At 44.4% G+C, this 24,877-nt stretch overlaps 1 protein-coding gene across 2 annotated transcripts in view; it reads left to right on the top strand.

Moving 5' to 3' along the window:
* Positions 1-209: 209 nt before the first annotated feature.
* The window catches only part of DYNC2I1 (dynein 2 intermediate chain 1), a 58,256-nt gene continuing 33,588 nt past the window's right edge, over positions 210-24,877 (top strand). Inside the window, exons 1-8 of one of the 2 annotated variants that reach the window (XM_047096635.1) lie at positions 210-289; positions 7,278-7,331; positions 8,511-8,925; positions 11,779-11,870; positions 13,786-14,094; positions 18,840-18,916; positions 21,321-21,375; positions 24,175-24,237. In XM_047096635.1, the coding sequence (XP_046952591.1) occupies positions 275-289; positions 7,278-7,331; positions 8,511-8,925; positions 11,779-11,870; positions 13,786-14,094; positions 18,840-18,916; positions 21,321-21,375; positions 24,175-24,237 (1,080 nt within the window). In that variant the 5' untranslated portion in view covers positions 210-274. The remainder of the gene's footprint in view (positions 290-7,277; positions 7,332-8,510; positions 8,926-11,778; positions 11,871-13,785; positions 14,095-18,839; positions 18,917-21,320; positions 21,376-24,174; positions 24,238-24,877) is intronic. The other variant, XM_047096637.1, reaches the window with a different exon arrangement.

Raw genomic sequence — 24,877 nt, forward strand, 5'->3', positions numbered from 1 at the left:
GATCGCTCGGCCCTCTGCTGCTTCTGCCTGTCAGTTGCTAGGCGCCGGGGAGGCACAGGCGCTCCGGGAACGGCCGCGGGGCGTTCTGGGATAGCGGTGGCCCGGCGCTCTTCTGCTCGTGCCTGCCAAGGGCTAGGGGCCGGAAGAGCGCAAGCACGCTAGGAGCAGGCGCGCGGCATGCCGGGACAGCGGTCGTTCGGCGCTCGGTTGCTCGCGCCTGCCAGTTGCTAGGAGCCGGGGACGCCGGCCCCGCAGCCGCGGCCTGCGAGCGGCGATGGAGCCCGGGAAGGTGGGTGCGAGCGGGAGGCTCGCGGGGCAGGTCCCGGGGTCGCCCGTGGGCCCGGAGCGCGCGGTTGTCGGCGTCCCGGCCTCCCTCCCGCCGCGGTCGCGTCGCGTGTTGGGTGTTGTAGGAGTTGGTCCAGGGCGGGCTGTGGCAGGGTGTGCGCGTCGTCGGGAGCCCGGTGGTGGCGTGGACGGACGGAAGTACAGAGCGGTGGACTCTTGAGTGATGGGACGGTGTTGCTCTGCGGGGGGTCACCCCCTCTTCCTCTGACCTGCGTCGCGCCCAGCTTCCGAGGGCGGGAATGCAGTGAAGTGGCTGGAGTTTGAATTCTGGCTTCTCTACTTCCTTGCATGATGTCTAGAAAATGACTTAACAGGTCTTATTTTGTAGTTCATAAAGTTGGGACATTAATAATAGCAACTTCATAGGTGTTTATGAGGAGTCAATGGGATTTTGTAATAAAAGTGCTTAGAAAGGTGCTTAAAACAGTGTTACTAACACTCGGTAAATTTTTTTTTTCTCGTGTATTGATTCCTGAGCAGTAAAAGATGAGGGTTTTAGTTTGCATGCATTTCCTACTTTTCCTTCTTTCTCTTATTTTTGTTTTTTCGTTTATCATTTACTTCTGCAATGTTAACTAATATGCTTTAAAATTTTTTTAATGTTTATCTTTATTTTTGAGACACAGAGAGAGAGACAGCAAAAGCGGGGGAGAGGCAGAGAGAGAGGGAGACACAGAATCGGAAGCAGGCTCCGGGCTCTGAGCTGTCAGCACAGGGACCGACGCAGGGCTCGAACTCGTCAACTGGGAGATCATGACCTGAGCTGAAGTCGGAGGCTCAACCGACTGAGCCACCCAGGCACCCCTTAACTAGTATTCTTTATATCTATTTTGTGTTATGTCGACTTTAGATAGTATCTTTTAACTTTCCATTGGTTAGGATTAGGAAATTAGTATCCTATGCTACCCTCCATCTATTTTAAAGTCCACCAACTTCCTGACCCCTGTCATCTTCCATACCATTCTCTTATATTTTCATAAGTCATTCTTAACCTACATTCTCTGATTTGTTTGTAGGTTGATTTTGTTTTTTTTTTTTTTTTAATTTTTTTTTTCAACGTTTATTTATTTTTGGGACAGAGAGAGACAGAGCATGAACGGGGGAGGGGCAGAGAGAGAGGGAGACACAGAATCGGAAACAGGCTCCAGGCTCTGAGCCATCAGCCCAGAGCCCGACGCGGGGCTCGAACTCACGGACCGCGAGATCGTGACCTGGCTGAAGTCGGACGCTTAACCGACTGCGCCACCCAGGCGCCCCTGTAGGTTGATTTTGAAATAGGAAACCAATCCACACTGTAATACATGATTAATACATGAGTAGTATTTACTGTAGAACTTAGTAATGTGAATGCACCAACAGAGAAAATGCAATCGTGTATCCCTCAACTCCTGCTGCTCAAGGAACTATGTTCCTGGCATCAGAGTCACTAGATCATATTTTCTTACTTTCAATTAATTGTACCACACGTAATTTACTTCATATTTGGAGCAGGTCTTTCTTAAATGGTTCTTTGGTTTTCCTGTAATTTGTATTTGCCTTCTCTTTGGCAAAAAAGAACATATCCCCTTTTTCTTAACCTTACCACTTACATATTTTAGCTTATTAATCAGTCATATTATCTGTTTAATAAAATCTGCTTTAAAAGATTATTCTCAGAGTTCTCTGACTTCTGTTCTAATCACGGCTAATTTTTTTTCTAGACCTTTTTAGAGCTATTGTCTGGGAATTTCTTTTATGTGTAATTCTGGGTTAGGTCTACTGTTTTTTTTGGATCCAGTGTCATCAGCTTTCTTGAAATTCCCCTTTCTCCCCTGGAGTAAATCCTCAACTACCTTTTTAAATGAGAGTATGTAGGAAGAAAGTCTTTAGTATACTGATACGCTTGTTTGAGACTTTAGCCTAGCATAGAATTCTAGGATCAGAATTAATTTCCCTGGGACTTTGAAGGCATTCTGCTTTCACCTTCTAGCAACCAGTTTGGCTGATGAGATATTTTTGTAAGTAACATTTTCTTTCTTTCCAGAAGATTTAGGATCTTTGTGGTGTTCTGAGCATATATGGCAATGTGTTTATTGTGGGTCTTTTTTTCATTCATTATTTTTGACATTTGATTTTCCCTTTCAGAATGAAAACTCAGGTCTACCTTTACTTCTAGGACACTTTTTTCTTTCTTTCTTTTTTAATGTTTCATTCATTTTTGAGAGAGAGAATGCGTGTGCTCATGTAAGGGAGGGGCAGAGAGCAAATCCCAAGCAGGCTCCTTGCTGTCCGTGCAGAGCCTGACACGGGGCTTGATATTACAAACCATGAGATGATGACCTGAGTTGAAATTGAGAGCCAGTTGCTTAACTGAGCTACCCAGGTGCCCCTAGGACATTTTTTTCTATTCTATATTTACTTCTTTCTGTTTTCTCCATTCTCTCTGGAACTCTGATTCAGCTGTTAGATGTTGAATTCGTGGCACATATTTCCCATCTCCTTGACTTTATGTTTTCTATATTCTGGTTTCTGCAACTTTAATGTTGACTCCATCTACTTAATTGTTAAATCTAATTTAATTAATTAATTTTTAAAGCAAAGAACTTTTATTACTTGTTACAAGTAAAGGGATAGGGAGCATGATCTCCCCTTGGGGCAAGTGCAGGAAGCTTTTTTAAATTTTTTAAAACTAAAAAAAAAAAATAAAAAATTTAATTCCCATAGAGTTAACATACAGTGTTATATTAACTTCTAGTGTACAATATAGTGATTCAACAATTTCATAAATTACTGAATGCTCATTAAGACAAGCACACTTCTTAATCCCTGTCACCTGTTTCACCCATCCCCCCCACCCCTCCCTCCTGCTAACAATCAGTTTGTTCTCTGTAAGTTAGAGTGTTTCTTGATTTCTCTCTCTTTTTTCCCCTTTTGCTCATTTGTTTTGTTTCCTAAATTCCACATGAGTGAAATTATATGGAATTTGTCTTTCCCTGACTGACTTATTTCACTTAGCATAATACTCTGTAGTTCCATTCATGTCCTTGCAAATGGCAAGATTATATTTTTTTTATGGCTGAGTAATATTCTATTGTATATGTATACATTTTTTCTTTTTAAACTTTTTTTAATGTTTATTTTTGACAGAGAAAGACAGAGAGAGAGAGAGAGAGAGAGAGCATGAGCAGGGGAGGAGCAGAGAGAGAGGGAGACACCGAATCCAAAGCAGGCTCCAGGCTCTGAGCTGTCAGCACAGAGCCCAGTGTGGGGCTTGAACTCACAAACTGTGAGATCATGACCTGAGCCGAAGTCTGATGCTCAACCTACTGAGCCACCCAGGCCCCCCCCCTCCATATTCATCAATCAATAGACACTTGGGCTGTTTCCATAATTTGGCTATTTTAAATAATGCTGCTATGAACACTGGGGGAGGGGCATGTATCCCTTTGATTTTTTTTTTAAATTAATATTTCTCTTTTTTTCTTTGGGTCATTTTCTTTATTTTCTTTTCTTACAAGATTTTATTTAAATTCAAGGTAGTTAGCATACAGTGCAGAATCGGTTTCAGGGGTAGAATTTAGTGATTCTCACTTACATACACCCAGTGCTCATCACAACAAGTGCCCTCCTTAATGCCCATCACCCATTTAGCACATCCCTCACCCACCTCCCTCCGTCAACCCTCAGTTTGTTCCCTAGAGTTAAAAGTCTTTTCTTTCAGGGTCGTTTTCTTTGTTTATTTTTCTTGAGTCTTCTCTTTCTTATGTCATTTTTTTTCTCAAATGCCTGATTGAGTTTTCATATTTTTGAATGAAGCACCAGATTAATTAAAGTTTTTTGAATAGTAGGGGTTTGCTTTGCTCGTTCCCTCTGAGTCCTTTCCCAGAATTGTTTGTAAAACCCTTGTTCTTAACCAGTGGGTTAGGATTCCAGAGCATGGAGATTCCTCAGGCTCTTTACTTCCCCAAACATTTAATTGTCAGACATGTATTTCCCTATTAGATCTTTTCTCTCCGCTGGCTTTCTGTGATCTTGGATGACATAGTTCACCTAGTTGATCACATTTTGCATTGCTTTGGATTATTTTGGGGGTTTTCTAACACATATTTGTAAAATAAACATTTCAAAGTAGCAAAAGCAGCTACTGAATACCCATATTAGGTTCTCATTTGCAAGTTGGTCATTAACTTTTTAGGAAGTTAATCTCCTGGTTATTAGAACTTAGTCATGTGATTATTAGAGTGCTGAAGAATTAGCGTATTTTGTTCCATAAAGTCAAGGGAAGGATAAAGCCTTCATGAAGTGATTGGAATAAAATTGTACTGGACTTTTTGATGTTGTTTAATTTTTTTTTTAATTTATTTATTTTGAGAGAGAACGCAAGTGGGAAAGGGGCACAGAGAGAAAGAGAGGGAAAGAGAGAATCCCAAGCAGGCTCCACACCATCAGTGCAGAGCCCAATGTGGAGCTGGAACTTACAAACAGCGAGATCATGACCTGAGCTGAAGTCAGACACTTAACCGACTGAGCCACCCAGGCGTCCTGATGTTGTTTATTGTAACTTTACCATGTACCGAGCTCTTCTTTGGGTTTGTGTCAGTATGTTTATTTGCTGACATCATAGCTATCACTAACATTACAAGTTTTGTGTTCTTTATTTCTGCTAGGATCATACCAGGGTTCAGTGTTGTGTAGTTATTCTTAGAAAACTAAAATTTAATGGCATGTTTGCTGACTACCCTGATAAGGGTAGTGACAGTTTTCAGTGACAGTTCTTTAAAAACACTTTAGTTTGCCTTGCTTCCAGTGTTTATGACTTTTATTTATTTCAGTGCCCAATGAAAATTCTAGAAATTTCTAAATTTTTCTGTTACATACCAAGTAATTGGTAGTGTGTGAGTTTATTATTGTCATGAAATTTATTAATCATAGCTTGAAATGTGTAAACATATATATGTAGATATATATGTTTATATTTAGGTTATCCTTAGAAGAAAATAAATTTCTACTTTCTTTTAAATGTTGCTATGTATTAGGAATCGCCATGTTCCAGCCATTCACTTAATGGTAACTGCTGTTAACTGTTCAGACAGGTGTGGGACTATTTCATTCTGTTTTTCGAAAGGCTGCATGTTCTAGGGCAAGTACACTGAGCTCTCTGAGAATGGTCCTCACTAACCCACTTATGAGGTTCTCCTGCTTGAAGAGCCCTAACATTTAGCGGCTCCTGGCAGCCTAAGGCCGCATCCCTGTGGTGGCCCAGCCCCCCGGGGCTGCTGTCTGGCAAAGCTCAGGGCGGTGGGAAGAATGGTCGTTTCGCCAGCACTTGGATAGGCCTGCCTCCCCTTCTCGTACATTTGCAGTTGTGCACCCTTCCTCTGTCCCTTGGAGATGTCCATGTGTGTCTGCAACCCAGGAGTGTTGCTCCCTAGGACCTGAGAGCCATCCTGGAAATGGAACCCTCAGGAAGGATGAGGCCTCTGTGGGAAGGTGGGCTGCTGAGTTGCACAGCTGCCTGCCTGCAGACACAGCCAGCCTGGCTGCATTTACGCAAACCACCCCTGGGTGATTTTCCCTGCCCCGGCTGCTCCTTTCAGTGCTCCCAGCGCCCCCCCCCCCCCCCCCCCCCCGTGGGAATGGAGCTCGGCTACCCCCTGCTGTCAGTGGTTTGTCTTTGACCCTCTCCCTACACTGCTGATCTGCAATCCACTCCAGAAGGAACTCAGTACATTTTGTGGTTATAGTATACTTGGGCTAGAATCTTAAAAGTGATTGCTTTGTATTGATTTCTAATTAGCATACTTATGAACTATTGTGAATGATTTTTCTATTTCCCTAATTTTCACACCAAGATTTTTGGTGGCTTATCCACGAATAACTATTCGTTTTTCATTTGTACTACATTAGCTTTGAATCTGAACCTTACAGGGGTGCCTGGGTGGCTCAGTCGGTTAAGCGTCTGACTCTTGGTTTCAGCTCAGGTCACAATCTCACGATTCGTGGGTTTGAGCCCCACATCAGGCTCCGCTCTGACCACACAGAGCCTGCCTGAGATTCTCTCTCTCCCTCTCTCTCTGCCCCTCCTCTGCTCTCTCTCTCTCTCAAAATAAATAAACTTAAAAATAAAAAAAATTAAAAAAAATCTGGACCTTACAAAAAGTTTACCTTTTTTTTTTGTACCCTCAAAGCAGTGTTTCTCAAAGAGAAAATAAAACAATCTGGATAAATCTCTCTTGTTGTCTACAGAAAACATCCTTGAACAATTTGCTTCGTGAGTTTCTTTCATTATTCAAATATGTCTTGCACGTGGCAGGTGAACTGTATATGGGCCTATGGAGGAGTCATGTTGCTGTGTGCTCAGACCCTGACAGGGGCAGCCTGCCAGACAGGGACACTTCAGGGGAAACTGCTCCATTGGCAGCTAGAAATGTTGGGCGGTGGGACTAGACATTGACACGGGGCACTAGGTGGCATGGGGAAAGGTGGGGAGTGTGTGTTACCTACTCTTATGAAGTACCCAGAAGAACACATACTATAATCGTTTATAGGTACATTTAGACTAGGGAGTAATTTAAAAAAATTTTTTTTAATGTTTATTTATTCTTGAGAGACAGAGAGAGAGAGAATGAGTGGGGAAGGGGCAGAGAGAGAGGGAGACACAGCTGCCGAGCTGTCAGCACAGAGCCCGACGCGGGACTCGAACTCACAAACCGTGAGATCATGACCTGAGCCGAAGTCAGACGCTTATCTGACTGAGCCACCCAGGTGCCCCAGGAGTAATTTTTTTAAAAGTCTGTATTACTAATGCCTTTCCTTCTAGTAGGTAGTGATTTCTTGCACGTCAATGACTAATTGCCATTGACTTACATGGTCTAATAAAAAAGCAGCTCACTAGAGCGACAAAATTAGTTTTTTAAACTTTAAAAATTCTAACTTTATAATTTTCTTTTTAGAGAAGAACGAAAGATGATACTTGGAAAGCAGATGACCTCAGAAAACACCTCTGGGTAACATGTTTTAAAGATTTGGGTTGGGGTCCTTTTGGACCTTGGATGGTTTCTTGGACAGTTTTATTTGGTTTTCAACACAGCCTAACTTTGCTTATGTGTGGCTCATTTCAGAAGCATTCTCGATTCAGAGATAAAGCTGTACAGTTAATAGCTCTGGAACTGTGCGGGGAACGGGGTTGCCCAGCCCAGCGTCCCACCAGCTCCATCAGGTTTCTGTTAGGGTTCAGGGCGTGTGCCGTGTGTGTCTGTGCATGCGTGTGTTAGTGTGCACTGTGGGTGCGTATGTGTCTGTGTGGTTTCTCTGTGAGAGTGTGTGTGTGTGTGTGTGTGGTATGTTTGCATGTGTGTATTTGTGTGTGCACGTGTGTGCGTGTGTGTGTCTGTGTGGTGTGTGTGGAAGGGTCTTGGGCTGTGAAAATTAATTAAAGGAAAAGGGGGTCGGGAGGCCAGCACTGGGGGGGCTCAGACACCACCACTCCACTGTCCACTGCAGACCCGACGGGAAGAGATGCACCTTCCACGTGATACTATTTTGCCAGCCCGGCAGGAGGAAGGAAGGTCTCCTCCTCCCCTGGCGACAGCTCAGCTCACGAGCAGCCACCACACTTCGGGCTCCCAGTTCACCCCAACGGGCTTTGAGTTTATAGCGGCCCCTCCCGGCTCCCCCTTTCCTCTGTGAAAGAGCCTCCTCTCCTCTGTTCTGCACAATCACCTGTGGTTTTGCCACAGCTTAATTGTCCCAGACTGCAATTCTCTGCCGTTCCTGAAGAAACCCATTTTTGCTGGTAAAATTACTGGGGGTTTTATCTTTAAGATTAATGGGTTGAGATGGAGACCTCCTGAGAGTTTTATCAGGGAGAGTGTCCTTGTTCTTCGAGTGGGACCCAGGCTGTTGCTGTCTCAGAGACTTTAAGACACAGCTACAGTATGCCTTTCTTTTTCTTTCTGTTCAGTATAGTATTTCAGATTTGACTTGCCAGCAAAAGTGAATGTCTCTCGTGAACGGGTGCCCGTTGCCAGTCGTAGAAATGCTCCATCACGTTCCGCTAACTGTGGCCTCAGAGACACGTCTTCCAGGCCCGTCTTGCTGGGATGGAAAGCAGGGGAAGCTAGTGTGAAGACACCTCAATGAGCAGGACTCACATTCCGGATTCTGCTTTCTTTCTCTTGGTTTAGGCCGCACACTCAGGTAATCCCAAGGGAGATAAGAAGCACAGAGAAAAGAAGCTTCGTAAGGAGTCAGAAGTGGACTTCCCTGAAGACAAAGAGCAAAAGCATAGGGACCCAGACCGAGACACCAAGCACAGAGAGAGGCCTGCTGAGAGAGACGGTCACGCGTCCAGAGAGAACCCTCGTGGGGACAGAGACCGAGAAAAGCCAAGGGAAAGGAAAAAGGACTCCAGAGACCGGGACAGAGAAAGGCACAGAGAGAAATACCGAGAGCAGGACGCAGAGAAGTCTCACAGTCGAGGAAAAGACAGGGACAAGGACAGAGAGCGCAGAGCGAGGAGGGAGGAGCTGAGGCAGACGGCCCAGCACAACCTGCTGGGCTGGCATCTCCCGGAGCCGGCGGAGCGCAGGGCGCGGGCAGGTGCGTGTCTCTGCCGCAGGCGGCCCCGCTTCAAGCCCCCCGTTCGCTGTGTCTTGTCCGCATTTCTCCGTAAAAGAGCTTCCTCGGAGCGGTTGCTCACTCATCATTGTGTTTCCTCTCGTGCTTTTCTAGACGGCTGAGCTTGGGCCTTGAAGGCGTAGGCCTCTGGTGTGTGTGTGTCCTTTTCACTGTTTTCTTTTCGATATTTTAAAAACTCATTCAGTCAGTGAAAGGAGTAACACAGTTTCTCATTTGCTAGAGTTTTACTCTTGAAACTCATTAGATCACCCAAGTAAAGCTGAGTCTACATTGTAAATAAACAAATATAGTGCTTTTTATTTATTTTTTATTATTTATTTATTTATTTATTTATTTAATGTTTATTTATTTTTGAGACAGAGAGAGACAGAGCATGAACAGGGGAGGGTCAGAGAGAGAGGGAGACACAGAATCTGAAGCAGGCTCCAGGCTCCGAGCTGTCAGCACAGAGCCCGACGCAGGGCTCGAACTCACGGACCGCGAGATCATGACCTGGCTGAAGTCGGACGCTTAACCGACTGAGCCACCCAGGCGCCCCAAAAATAATGCTTTTTGATAAGAATACCTCAAAAGTGTCAGTTTTATTGTAAGTAAGATTTAAATGTTTTTGTCTAAATTTCCAGGATTCTAAGGTGAAGGTGCATGCCCCCCGCCTTAAAATGGAAGTATTGTATTTTTTAAATTAAACTAGCTGACATAAACAAAAAGGAACATATTTATTACTATTTTTTAAAATCACGTTTTTTTTTTTTTAAGTTCATTTATCTATTTTGACAGACGGAGCATGTGCACACACAAGCAGGGCAGGGACAGAGAGAGAGAGAGAGAGAGAGAATCCCAAACAGTCTCCGCGCTGTCAGCACAGAGGCTGAGGTGGGATTCGATCTCACGAACCGTGAGATCACGACCTGAGCCAAAATCAAGAGACAGACGCTCAACTGACTGAGCCACGCAGGCACCCCACAGAAAGGAATATATTTAAAGAACGTGTAGGAATTGTTAGAATTGTCAGGAAGGCTGGAGATCCTGGTTCCGAAAAGGATGGACACCCAGGCCCTTCATTCCTGTTCGTGTTGCACGCTGTCGCCTTCTGCCGGGCCACTTCAGGTGTCGGCACACAGCTCAGCAACGATGCAGCTATCGAGGCGTGAGTGCATTTTTGTTGGGTGAGGTATACCTAGGGGTGTGCTTATGGGTTAGCGGGTTCACCACTCGGTAAGTTTAACAGCAACTATCCTATCCGTTGCTGCTTTTTAGTATTATTATATTGATGCTCTTGGTATTTATTTCTAATAAAATCTTTCTTGTTCTCGCATCACTCTTTTGTGTTTGCTACCTGACCTTATTTCTTCAAGGCATTATTGATACGAGTAATCATATGATTAGACCGTTTGACATTCCTTCCCCTTCCTTGGCATGTCCGGGCCCTTCCCATCTCCTCTGAGCCTCCTCTTCTGGGAAGTGTGGCCTTGCTCTTTGGGCTACCTCATCTGCTCCCTCCCTCTGACTGCATCCTTTCTCATGATTTTACACACTTGTCATCTGTTCCTGATTTCCAAGTTTTGGTCCCCAGCTAAGTTTCTTCCCTGAGTTCTGGGCTTACACATCCTCGTGTCCTTTGACGTCTGATGGATGTTGCAAACATAATGGGCCCTGACCTGAGCTTCTCAAATCCCCACAAACCCTACTTCCCCAAAGCCTTGCCCATTGTAGTTGATGCAGCTGCACCCTTCCCTTCCTCGGGTTGGAAAACCCAGGAGTCACTCTGACCCCACTCTGTCCTGCAGGCTCCCATAACCCGGCCCCTCTCTGCATGCCGCACCTGTCTCCCTGACCCTGTTTGGATCTCTTGTATTCCAGGCTCCTAGAAAAGCAATCAGTGCTCCATAAGGACTTTCTTTCCATGTTCTCTGTTTAATTTTGTCCTCATCTTTTAAAATGGTGATTCTCTTAATTTTAAGCCTAATGACTGTTTTTGTTGTCTGTACAGATTCAAAAGTGAAACTCTAGTTTGACCAGCAGGGAGAGACCTCAAATTGTGGGTAGGGGTGGGTTCTCCTTACCACAGGGGCCTCCCTCATCCCCCATCCACTGTGCCCTCGGCAGTGGGCTCCAGGAGTTGTGGAGCTGGTGCAATTCCCGTGGCATCCCTGAGGGAGGCATCTCTTTCTTTGCAGCCAAGCACTTGGTGATGGCCCAGCTTTTCTCCATGGACTGGGCTTTGCTTCCCTGAGTGCTTCTGTCAGTGACCAGGAACTTAGATGGCATGTATATTTGGGCTGGTGCCCCTCTTGAATTTCCAGCGGGGCTAGTCTCATATTTTCCAGGTTCCCTCCCTGGCAGTTGGCATTGTGATTTCCCTCTTTAGCCCATTTTAAGTTTAGATTCTAGAACTTTCCATTCTTTTTAAAAATTTTCTTATTTTTGAGAGAGGGTGCATGTGTGTGCAAGCAGGAGAGAAGCTGGGAGAGAGGGGGAGAGAGAGGGGGAGGGGGGGGAGAGAGAGAGAATCCCAAACAGGTTCTGTGCTTATCGCAGAGCCCAATGTGGGGCTTGATATCATGAACTGTGGGATCATGACCTGAGCTGAAACCAAGAATCAGACGCTCAACTGATTCAGCCACCCAGGCACCCCTAGAAATTTCCATTCTTGATACTGGAGGATGTGTTTTAACTGAAGAATCTGTTTTCATAGGTGTTAATATGTAATAAATAATAAAGTAATATGTACAGTAGAGATTGCAGCAACATGTTAGAAGATCACTTTGATGTGCGAAAGTTTGGAAATGTTGAAAATATGTTCCATTTTTGTAGGCAGCAAAGCAAGAGCGGAAGAGAAGGAGAGGAGAGACGAAGGCTCTGAATGGGGGGACGGAGAGAGGGAGAGGCGGTACCGAGAAAGAAAGGTAGGCCGCAAGCCCAGGAGCGGGTGCTCATGCAGGAGTGTTAGAAACAGTTTGGGAAAGTGTCGGAACAGGATTCAAGGTCTGAGGAAGTTTGCCTCCGCTTTTCCCTCACACGCACGTGTTGTTCTTCTGTTCCAAGAGAAGTACGAGGTGATTTTGGAAAATTTAGGAAATCCAAATAGTAAGAAGGAAATAAAAACAAAGTCCACCCAGAAACAATTATTGATAGTATTTAAGTATTTATCCTGATAGAGTAGGTCTATGTACATATTTGTGTGCATGTGTGTGTATACACACATGTTTTCTTCATGTGGAGTTTTACTCTTATGAACTGTTTAAACGATACATTTGGAGCAGTTTTCTAAGTCCCGTTTCTCTATAATATTATTTTAATGGCTGCATAATATAACAGTCAGTGATATGGGTGTGTCATAGTTTTATTGGCACATCTGCTCTTTTTGACGCTCAGGTTGCTTCTGGATGTTTTTTTATTATAAAGACATGCATAGGGTAAAGTCTTTCCGTTTATTCATAGTTATTTTCTTCTGATTAATTTCTGGAAATGAACTTGCTAGATGAGAGTAATGTAAACTTACTCCATCTGCTCTACATAAAAGCTGTGATTAGCTATATCGTCAGAGTGTAATTCCCCGTGTCCTAGGCAGCCGCTGGACACGATCATAATTTTTAATCTTTGCTAATTTGATCCAGAACAAGGGAGCACTTCTGAGCATTTTATGAAAGGGTTTCCTGCCCTCTTGTCAGTTATTCCCTGTGTGCATTTGCTTCCTTTCCTAACAGAGCATCTTATTCTGGGAGGACTTTAAAGATGAACTCCCTGCTAGTTACTTATGTTTCCACTTCTGTTTTGAATTTTTTTCATGGAATCTTTGTTTTTATAAGTAAGTTCAAAGTTATGAGGTAGTCAAGTTTGTCTTTATAGTTTTGGTTGTTGATGTAATGCTTGGAGAGCCTTTTTCCCACCAGCATTATGTAAGTAGTGCCTGTGTTTTGTTTTGGAGCCTTATAATATTTTTTACCCCTTAAGTTTTTAATCCCCATAGAATTGATCTTGGTGACGGGTGTGTGGTAGTAATCTAACTTTATGACCGAGGAGTTTGCCCATATGGTTTCTTTAGGAAGGTTGTCCTGGCAGAGTGAGCAAAGTGGGTGGGAGTCGGGTGAAGGGGAGGAGTTGGGGGGCCGCTGAGCGGCCACGGGGGGTGGTGGGAGGGGGACCACAGGGACAGAGCCCTCCGGCTGTAGAGTGAGCGGTGACAACCTGTTGGCCCTGGTGGGAGGAGAAGGGCATTTCTGTTTGGGGTCCTGGTGAGACATCTGATGATGATCCTAAAACTGTGAGCTCGAGCCGGAAATGTGACCCACCCACAGCCTGTTCTGCAAATAGCCATGCGTCACCATGGGACAGTGTCACCCGACGTGGTTTGGGGGTTACAGAGGTGACTAGACAGTGGTGCCCAGTTTTGAGAATCTCCCTGTGGGGGAGCAGACACGTGAACTGCCAGGGACAGGGGCTGGCGGGCACATGGTTCTCTGTTCACAGAAGTCACACATCTCACAGCAGGGAGCGTGGGTCGGTGGAGCGCAGGGTGCAGTCAGAGTTGGGGAGGAGGTGACAAGAATGACCAGGAGAGGCTGCAGAGGAGGGGGCACACTTGCCGCGCTGAGGGGTTTGCACGTGGGTTCCACTTCAGGGTGAAGGCCGGTGTGCTCCGTTGCCTCTAGCCTGTGGACTGTGCGGCCGACAGCAGGTATTTCCTTCCAGAAGCACATCTTCAGCGTCAGGATGGAGGAGTGAGCGGCAGCGCGGCTCCCCTGCCTTCGTCACAGCAGGTACGAAGGCCAGCGGCCGTGTTCGTGTGCTGACGCAGTTTTCCGTGGGTCCCGTTCACAGCTGCAGTACGGTGACAGTCAGGGCAATCCTGTTCAGTACTGGCTTTACAAAGAAGGAGGCGAGCGGAGACACAGGAGGCAGAAAGAAGCAGATCGAGAGCGGAGACATCGAGAAAAAAGCAGCGTGAGGGAAAAAAGAGACAAGCACTCAAGAGAAAAAAGTAACTCGTTCTCTGACAAGGAAGGGGAAGACAGACACAGAGAGAAGCGTCACAGGGAAGGCGCTCGTCTCGACGAAGAGAGGCACCCCGGTGACACGGGTAGAAAAGAGAGGTCGTCAAGAGAGGAGCTGGCGAAAAGAGAGTCCAAGGTACCGTTTCTGACGCTTCGTAGCCTTTGTAGCCATCCCCAGGTCACCACTCTTAGAGAGGAGGTAGATCTCCGTGTGGCCAGATGATAAGACCTGTTGCTGAGAAGTAGTAACCTTGGTAAAGACGTGATTCAGTCTGTGCAGTGTGACCAACAGAGACTGCTGACCTACTAGGAAATAGGAAGTCACGTTTTCTGATTATATCGTGAATGTACTTTTAACATCTATTCAGAAATCTATCATAAAACTGAAATTTTGAAACATTAAAAAGACAGATTTTTAAATGGCAAGTAAGTGAATAATTTAGCAAAATGTTTGAATCGGAATTAATAGTATTAAGTTTGCAAAACAAAGCCAACAGAACACAAAAATAAAACCATTGCTTGCAAAGGACCTGACGCTGCAGTTGCTTCATATTTTCCCGTACTAATTGTATTTTTTGTTCTCGTGTGTACACTGTTTGCTGTGCTGTTTTTCCAGACTCTGAAGCAAAGCGATTTCATTCTCCTGCCTCTTGGCAGTGCTCCCTGTCAGGTGGAAGCAAAGTGAGGGGCAGGTGGTATGAGTCTCGGGGCCTCAGGCCTTCAGGGACACAGACTGTGGTGGCTCAGCCAAAGCCTGGGACTCTGACTGACAGGTGCCCGTCCACGAAAGTGTGTCTGGTGGAGGAGTGCGTGTTAAGGATGTCCCAAAAAACCTTTGCAGTCGCTGCCTGGCCTTGTGACCATCCCAGCTGGCTCTTTGCTGAGTGCGATAAATCAGCCTGGTGCCTGCACCTTCTGGTACCTTCGCCAACACCTTCCCTCACAGCGGGACTGCACCCCTACCCTGTCACCTGCAGCCTCCACCCCTCATCAGAACACTGGTCATGTTTCTTAGCAGTTGTATGACAGGAGCAGTTTTGTTAACCATGTGTGTATGTGTGTATCTCAAGTCCCTGGACCTCCCTTGGATCAGCCTCACTGTGTGTTTACATTCATAGCTATGTACTCATGTCAACAAGCTGAGGGAGGCAGTAATTGAGAAGGGACCCTCACCGAGAGGTATTCATCCCTCTTGTGTTTTAAATCGCTTTCCCTAGGGGCACCTGGTGGCTCAGTTGGTTAAGCGTCCGGCTCTTGATTTTGGCTCAGGTCATGATGTCATGGTTCTTGAGTTCAAGCCCCATGTTGGGCTCTGTGCGGACAGTGTGGAGCCTGATTGGGATTCTCTCTCTCCCTCTCTCTCTCTATTCCTCTCCTGCTCACACTCTCTCTTTCTTTCAAAAATAAATAAATAAACTTTAAAAAACATTAAAAAAATTCTTTCCCTAGATTAAAATCTTTTTAGTGTGTTTTTCTATTATTTTATTATGAACGTTCTTAAGCATACAGCAAAATCGACAAGTTTCCACCACCTAGATCCTACCACTAACACTGTATTGAACTTGCCTATTTTACGTTCCCTAGATCACATTTAGTTCCTAGAAACAACCTGTTTGGTTCCCCACAGAAATGCCTTTTTGAGACTTGTCACAATATACACATCTGGCCTAAGAAATGGCCCCGTGTTAATAAAACCACTGCCTTCAACAATGCTCTTTCCATAGGGATTAACATAATAATTAGCCCCAAGAGAGACTCTTTTTGACAAACTTCTTTCTTTCCAATAATTTGTTCATATTTGTGGACTGGCCACTGTGTGATGGCCTTTGTTCTATGTGCTGAGAACACAGCTGTGAACACAAATTTGTATTTTTGTGGTGTTTAAGTTTCATTGGAGGAGCCATACAATAAAGAAATAAATAAGTATACAGTACATTAGAAGCGATTAGTGGGGGGCGCCTGGGTGGCGCAGTCGGTTGGGCGTCCGACTTCAGCCAGGTCACGATCTCGCAGTCCGGGAGTTCGAGCCCCGCGTCAGGCTCTGGGCTGATGGCTCAGAGCCTGGAGCCTGTTTCCCTCTGTGTCTCCCTCTCTCTCTGCCCCTCCCCCGTTCATGCTCTGTCTCTCTCTGTCCCAAAAATAAATAAACGTTGAAAAAAAAAATTAAAAAAAAAAAAAAGAAGCGATTAGTGAGCACTGTGTATTTAACATTTCTCTTTGCCGTGACTTTCAGGTGCTCAAAATATGCTTTTTAACTTAGTTACTATGTTAGCCTGGTGATTGATGTAATTACCGCTGAGGTGACCATCAAGTACGAGGGCCAGTGTTACTAACTGTGTAACAGGTGTAAGCCAGGACCGTTCCCGGGGGTCGTGTTCTCCGTCATTCTCTCTCACTTTCTCTGTATGGTTTTTGGTCTGTTATTTTAACTGTGCGTGACTTTTATTGTGTGCCTCTTCCAGTTTCTCTTTTTTGTTTTTAAAGTAGGCTCCACACCCGAGGTAGGGCTTAAACTCACACCCTGAGATTAGGAGTCATGTGCTCAGGGCGCCTGGGGAGCTCAGTCTGTTGAGCTTCCGACTTCAGCTCAGGTCAGGATCTCACAGTTGGTGAGTTCGAGCCCCGCATTGGGCTCTCTGCTGTCAGCACAGAGCCTGCTTCGGATCCTCTGTCCCCTACTCCCTCCACCCCTTCCCTGGTTGCTCTCTCCCTCTCAAAAATCAATAAAACATTTTTAAGAAATTAAAAAAAAAAAGGTTCTCTCCCTCTGCCCCTCTCCCCCACTCACGTGCTCTCTCTTTATAAAATTAAAATATAAAAAGAAAAAACGAGTTGTGTGCTCTGCTGACTGAGCCAGCCAGGGGCCCCCATCCTCTAGTTGTTTTTGTTTTTTTAAACTTTATTTTGAGAGAGAGAAAGAGCATGAGCATGAGCAAGCAGGGGAGGAGGCAGGACAGGGGTGGGGAAGAGGGGTGGGGGGAAATCCCAAGCAGGCTTTGCACTGTCAGCTCAGAGCCCGACTCAGGACTCGATCTCATGAATCACGAGATCATGACTTGAGCTGAAGTCAAGAGTTGGACGTTCAACCAACTGAACGACCCAGGCGCCCCACTCTTTCAGTTTTCAGGGACGAAGAAGGCATGGTTAAGCATAATAACTATAACAGAGTGTCTTCTAAAGGTAACTGAGCAATATTGACTTATCTACCAGAAGAATCCCGTGGCCCTAGCCCTCTATTAACCACTGCTGAACATGGACGTGCTCCTTTCTGCTTTTGGGGTAATGACTTCAACAGGTCCTTGTGGGCATCTGTTGCTAGCCAGAACCCTCCTGACCAGCCCACACAGCTTGGGAACAAAGCACTGAGCTCATGGCTACCTTTTCTTTGTTTTCTTTTTATCTAGATAGCCATTAAATCATAATTTTTTCCTACCTAGAACTACTGATTTCATTTTCTCCCCATTCCAATGTATTTAGTAGACTGATGCCAGACTGTTCTTCCTGTTAAACCTGTAATTATACTTTTCTCTAATTAATTTTGGAAGAATTTTTAAATACAGGAAGAAGTAAAAAAAAAAAAATTTATTCATGATCCCAGACTCAGAGATAATCAATTTAATAGTAAATATGTATATACTTACAATTCTTTTCCTATATGAAAATGAACTTTATAAGTGAACTTTATAAAAATGCAAAATTAGAGTCATGCTATTTTTTCTCTTCATTCTGGAAAATAAATTAAAAAAAATTTTTTTAATGTTTGTTTTTTTTTGAGAGAGAGACAGAGACAGCGCATGGGGGGGGGGCAGAGAGGAGGAGACACAGAATCGGAAGCAGGCTCCAGGCACCAAGCTGTCAGCACAGAGCCTGACATGGGGCTTGAACTCACGAACCGTGAGATCATGACCTGAACCAAAGTTGGACACTTACCGGACCGAACCACCCAGGTGCCCCTGGAAAGTGATTTTTAACAACTGGATACTTAATGGTCATCTGGTATCCTTTCATATGGTCATAACCTTATTTATTTAACAAGTAACCTAATATTGAACATTCAGGTTTTTTGATTTCATAAATATTCTGTGACGAACAGATTTAAAACCTTAATACATGCCTTTCTTTTCTACGAATAATTTCCCAGAAGTAGAATTTATAGGTCGAAGAAAGTATTTGAATATTTTTAGCTATTTTTAAGGCTTTTGATACACGTTGTGTATTGCCCTCCAGATTGTCTTCCTTAGTGAGTGATTTAGTCCTGCCTTCCTTCTGCTCTGCACTCTTGAGGGATCAGTCCCCAGGTCTTGTAAGCTTTCCCTGCCCTAGGGAGGTACTCCCCTCGTCCCCTGGGGTCTTGTCACCAGCCAGCTCTCCCTCCAGAACCCCCACCCTGCAGGTCTTGCTTCCTGCCCACGCTTATTCAACAGATGCCTCTCTCATTTCAGTGACCTACCTGGATATGTTGGTTTGCAATCTGATGGTTTTAATTTTATTTTTATAGATTCTCTTAATTCAAGAGAAGATTGTTTACGTTCTCTTTTTTGTAGGTAGATGGATCTCTGAAGTAGCCACATTATCTTTGAAAGTGCATAATTTTAAGCAGTGCAAGGGACCAGTCAGATTTATCTGAAAGTAATGTGAAATTGATAAGTATAGATTTCTTTGACTTACTGAGGTAATGTATCATCACCTTTTAGTACACCTTTTCTTATCTTCCTTACATTAAGTATACAATTTACTGAAGCTAGCTGGTAAAAACATACTTTAAAAGATTAGAGATGCTTTTGTGGAATTTTGAGTCCATGCTTGTTTTACAGAGTTCACTAATTACAGTTAATTTACTATGATCTATTAATGAATGTCATGGAATTTTCTGTTTCATAGGACAGTGAGCACAGAAATCGGGGTGCAAGTTCAAGGAGAGATCCGACCAGCAGCCAGGAAGGATCATGTGCTCTCTGGTGACTATTATGTGCACTGTGCTTCTTGAAGAATGCTTTAAAATGATTTTTTCTTACCGGTCCTGATTATAGCCAGTAAATGAAAGTGAAGTATGGGTATACTCATGTACTCCTGATACAGCCCCTCCAAATTATATCCTAGGCGCCCTGAAGGAGCTAGGAAGCTTGTTATAAATTATTAGTCTTGTTTTGCTTTTTTAACATCTGCTCATACGAACTTGGAAAGTTAGCGCTGACTTTGGAGTGCGAGCGTGTGCGTGGGGGGGAGCCTCTGCCCTGTGGCACAGCCGGAGAGGGCGGGGCCGCTGCAGGCGGGCTCCTGGCACCCTTCCCTGCCAGCAGGTGCCCCCTGGCCAGTGTGTATAAGTCAGAGCACAAATCAAATATGCCTTCTTTGGCTTTGTAGCCTTGGTGAGGGCCAGAGTGCAGGCACCAACCTGCTGGAGTGGCAGGCCTGCCCCCTCTTGGGACGTTGGGTAGTCCTCCAGAGCCTTTTCTCCGCTGGTGAGGGTCTAAGGAGGGTACCTATTTTGTGTGGGTGTTGTGAAGGTTACGGATTAGAGTTTGTGTGTAAAGTCTCGTTTTGTTTGTAAGCTCTAGAGTTTTTAAAAGTTTTTATTTAAATTCCAGCTTAACATGCAGTGTTATATTTTATGTTAAATTCCAGTTAACATATAGCGTTATATTAGATTCGGTGTAGAACACAGTGACTCAGCACTTCTGTACATCACCCGGTGCTCATCACAAGTGCATCCTCGTCCCCAACACCTGTTCCCCCATCCTCCCACCCACCTCCCCTCTGGTGACCAGCAGTGCGTTCTCTGCTTTGTCTCCGTTTCCTGGTTTGTCTCTCTCTCTTTAGGAGAAAAGAATTTGTTTCTTAAATTGCACATGTGAGTGAAATCATGTGGTATTTGTTTTTCTCTGACTGACCTTGCTGACTCCCTAGCTCCATCCGTGTTGTTGCAAATGGCAAGATTTCATTCTTTGTTATGCCCAAGTAATATTCCTGTGTGTGTGTGTGTGTGTGTGTGTGTGTGTGTGTGTATCACATCTTCCTTATCCATTCATCACTCGGTGGACACTTGGGCTGTTTCCATATCTAGGCTATTGTAGATAATGATGCTATAAACATCAGGGTGCATGTATCCCTTTGAATTAGCATTTTTATATTCTTTGGGTAAAAACCTAGTAGAGTCATTGCTGGCTCTTACGGTACTTGTGTATTTAGCTTTCTGAGGAACCTGCACCCTGTTCTCCACAGTGGCTGCACCAATTCTCATTCCCGCCAAGAGCGCACGAGGGTTCCTTTTGCTCCACGTCCTGCCAACACTTGTCATTTCTTGTGTTGTTGATTTGAGCCGTTCTGACAGGTGTGAGGTGATAACTCATTGTAGTTTTGATTTGTATTTCCATGATAATCTGTGATGTTGAACATCTTGTTGTGTGTCTGTTGACCATCTGGGTCTTCTTTGGAGAAGTGCCCATTTTTTATTTGGATTATTCATTTTTCAGGTGTTGAGTTTTAGAAGTTCTCTATATATTTTGGATACTAACCCTTCATCTGCTATGTCATTTGCAAATATCTTCTCCCATTCCATGGGCGGCCTTTTTAGTTTTGTTGTTTCCTTCACTGTGCAGAAGCTTTTTATTTTGATGAAGATTACAGATTAGAGTTTGTGTGTATGCTCTTTTTGTATGTAAGCTCTAGATTTTAATTTGTTCTCTATGACAACCATATTTGGTAATTCTTTTTCACAGATCAGGGAAACTCAGGTTAAAAGTACTTTGCCTAAATTTTGAAGTTTGAGCAAACCTAGCACTTAGTCCTGAGGGTGAAGGTTCCTAGACTTTGTATCGCAGACCTGCTGGGCTGCCTGGGGCTTCTGCTCAGTTCTCTGTTTCTTTAGACCACATGCTGTATTGAATTGGTGAGTCTAGGTTCTGAAAGTGAAGAATCCATTTAAAATTCTGAAAGCCTTAATTTTAGGTCCTAGCTAACATATAGCATGTGATTAAAAAATAGAACTTATTTCGAGTTAAATCTTTCTTTTGGGAATAAAGATATGTTAAACGTAAAGTAATGTTTTTGATTGACTAATAAAATTACAGGAGTTTTCTAGAACTCTCATAAGGATATAGAGTCATACATAGAACTTTGTTAAAACACATAGTTTTTTCCCTCTGCTGAGGATATTTTCTTTCTAGGGTTGCTGCTAGAACAATGAAAATGTAGGAAGACCTTAGTATTCCTTGCTCTAATGAAGCAGGCTTTGGAAGTTTGCCAGTGTATAGCATTTCTTAGTCATATCAGATATTGCTAAGAGCCTTCATTGAAGTGTAAAATGTTTTAGGTTTCATGTCTTTGTTTAAAATTAATTTTGAATTTGGTCCTACTTTCTAGGTATGCAGAGAGTTTAGTAAGAAATAATGGAAAAGATAAAGACTCAAGAAAGAAGGTAAGACATTTATGTTTATTTTATTTTTAAGTTTATTTATTTTGAGAGCGAGAGAGTGTGAACAGGGGAGGGGCAGAGAGAGAGAAGGAGAGAGAATCCCAAGCAGGTTCCGTGCTGTTAGCACGGAACCTGACATGGGGCTTGAACCCACAAACCGTGAGATGATGACCTGAGCTGAAATCAAGAGTCAGACGTTTAACCGACTTAGCCCCCCAGGGGCCCTTATGTTGATTTTCTTAGACAGCAAGATTAGCCACGAGTGTCTGTTTGTGATTCCCCTTGATAGCAGAGCCTGAGACAGGCCTTGCCAGCAGGGGAGTTTTTCCTGAGTGGGTATTCCAAGAGGACATAGTAGACATATTTAGGTTAAAAGACTCAAATAGATGGAGAGTAGAAAACTGGACACGATAAAGCATCAGACGGCAAGTGTGTCATTGCTCCAGTGCCTGCCCTAGTGTCAGACAGAAGTGACTCGGAGACCGATATCGAAGGACCTGCATGATGGTACAACAATTAGCTCACAGGAAGATGCCACAAGTGCACGTGCACCTAACAAAAGAGCCTTAAGATACAGAACTAAAGGGAGAAATAGAGAAGCTCTATGGTAGCAGAGCCTTTGGCGCCCCTGGTCACTAGCGGATAGAGCAGCAGTGTTTCACGCAGTACATTAGGCCACTTACAGGAAGGGACAAGCTCCTGGAGACATAAATCACCGCGGCTGCCTCCGGAAGAGTCGCAAGTCAGGCGAGTGAGGGAATTGTGTCGGTATTAAAGTCTTCCCGCAGGGAAGCCTGGGCTCAGACCTCGCCTGCAAGCTCTGTCTGCAAGCTCTGTCCTACATTTGGCGTCAGCACCAGCACACCGCCCACGGCCCCGCCCTCCCGCCGCGGTCTCCGTGCTGGTGAGCGGTTCTCAGTCTTTGTGTTGCAGCCCCGCGTCATATTTCCCATCAGAGGAGTCTTCATGGAGATGATCGCTGCGAAGTGCCGGGCTCTGGGCTTTTAATTATCATCCAACCATTTTCTTAGTTTGTTGTTTTGTTATTATAGGTAATGTGGCAAGCAGATTTGGGTTATTATTTATGAAGAACAATTTTTTCTGTCACTTTCTTTGGTAGTTGTCTGAAACCCGTGACACTGAGATAATCATCTTTAACATTTGTGCCAAATTTTTATGTGTCGCTTTATTCCATGTACATACACGAAACACATGTACTTTTACATAAATTAGATCACACGGCATGTGTTGTTTTGATGTGGGTTTGTTTTATTCATTCAGTTTTGGGGGCTGGTTGGAGCACTCACCACCTAAGGAAAAAAAGTTAGCCTTACAGAGATTGCTTCCCCTGTATTCTTTTCTCTGTGTAATCTTTTACAGCCGTGTATGAATGTTTATATTTGGTAACTGGGGGCACCTTTTTTCCTCCATGCACACACACCTCCACTCCCCTGCAACATCTTGTTTTTCCGAGTGCATTGTGGAAACCGTTCAGTTCGAGGGGTGCAGACCTCCCTCACGCTTTTTGTGGGTAAATTCTTGAACTGGAGTTGTTGGATGATAATAATATAGATTTTTTTTAATGTTTTCCTTCTATCTCCCACTTCTTTTCATGAGCTCTAGATTAGCACTGTTCATTAGAGTTATAACGTGAGCCACATTTGTAGTTATAAATTTTGTAGTAGTCACATTAAAGAAGCAAAAAAAATTCATTTCAATAATATGTTATAATCAATATTTCTGAAATATCTTTTCAACATGTAATCAATATAAAAAATTATCAGTGAGATATTTTACATTCTTTTTTTTTTTTTTTTTTGCCAGTGGAGCGAAATGTATGATTTTTTTTTTTTTTCCTGAAAGATTCTTGAAGGTATTTGACAGCTTGTTTTGGCTTATGAATTGGGTCATATGTTTTGTAGCATCGATGCTGAGTGTATCTTCGTTGAATTCTTCAGCATTATGGAAAGCCTACAATATGCCAGAGTAATTTTCTGGACACACGGAGAAGTCCTTATTCTCTTCATGGTCATACACCATGCCGTCTCCAGTCTTATGCACTGAATAGTTGTGGGTAGTGATGTCTAGGATTTGTGCCTTCCTGGTGCCGTGACCACTACAGGATTGGAAGTCAGTTTCCTCACTGGTGCAGGGTCACTGGCACTGGGAAGTAGGTCCGGTGGTGCCCCCTTATCCGTGGTTCAGATACCCGCGGGGAGCAACGGGCCAGAAGCAGATGACTGTCTTCGGATGTATCATCAGACGTCAGTAGTAGCCCAATGCTGTGTCACACGCCTGCTTACCCCCCCTCCCTTCACCTCGTCACGTGGGCATTTCACCATCTCACATCATCACAGGGAGGGGTGAATGCAGGACAGTGGGTATTTTGAGAGAGACACCAGTGTCACATAACTTTTATTACAGGATATCATTATAATTGTTCTGTTTTGTTATTAGTTATTGTTGCTAATCTTTTACTGTGCCTAATTTATAAATTAAACTTAAATTAAATCATAGGTGTTGTATGTATAGGAAAAAACGTGGCATGTGTACGGTTTGGGACCATCCACGGTTTTAGGCATCTATTGGGGGTCTTGGAATGCATCCCTGTGGCTGGGGGGGGACCACAATTATTCCCATTTCTCAGAGGGGAAAACCGAGGCACAGGATTACTTGCCCTCAGTGACCTTGTTTGTGCACCTCGGGGCCAGAACCCAGGTCTTCAGCCACTGAGGGCAGTGCCTTCATGGGGGACCAGGTGTACCAGTGGTTGGCCTGACCGGCTCTGCTATCTTCCACCAGAGCTGCCGAGAGGGCTCCGTGGTGTGGAAGCAGGCTCTGAGGCCAGGAAGTGCAGAAATTGCGGTAAGGAGAGTATGTCTTTTATATTTTGCCAAAGACATGCTTTTACTCATCATACTTTGCTTTCATAGTGCCTTTTTATTAGGGTAATCATTATTCCTTTTATTTATTTATTTATTTATTTATTATTTTGAGAGAGAGACATAGCATGAGCGGAGGAGGGGCAGAGAGAGACGGGTGACACAGAATCTGAAGCAGGCTTCAGGCTCCAAGCTATCAGCACACAGCCCGACGCGGAGCTCCAACCCACAAATCGTGAGATCGTGACCTGAGCTGATGTCGGACGTTTAACCGACTGAGCCACCCAGGCGCCCCATCATTATTCCTTTTAGACAGCAGAACATTGGTATGAAGGGAAGGAATAGATTTTAATGACATTTAATTTGCATCTGAGAGTCCTGGGTGGTGCCAAAGGCATCTTGTGTATAGGGCTGGAAGGAGGTGACTGGTTCACTGGGCAGGAGCTTGGATGCCGTGGCCTTCCTCTGTCAGGGAGAGGAGAAGGTTTTGCAAAGAGCGTGGCAGGGAGGAGGTTCCAGCTAAGTGAACAGCCAGCCTTTTCATCTTTGCTCTGTATTCAAATTCAAGAAGGTTGAGGAGGATTGAAGAAGCCAACTAAAAGATGAGATTCGTTATCGGTGAG

The sequence above is a fragment of the Lynx rufus genome, unplaced genomic scaffold (assembly GCF_022079265.1).
Source record: "Lynx rufus isolate CCGP_SWC_20201006 ecotype Redwood Valley unplaced genomic scaffold, mLynRuf1.p SCAF_4, whole genome shotgun sequence".
NCBI classification, from domain to species: Eukaryota; Metazoa; Chordata; class Mammalia; order Carnivora; family Felidae; genus Lynx; species Lynx rufus.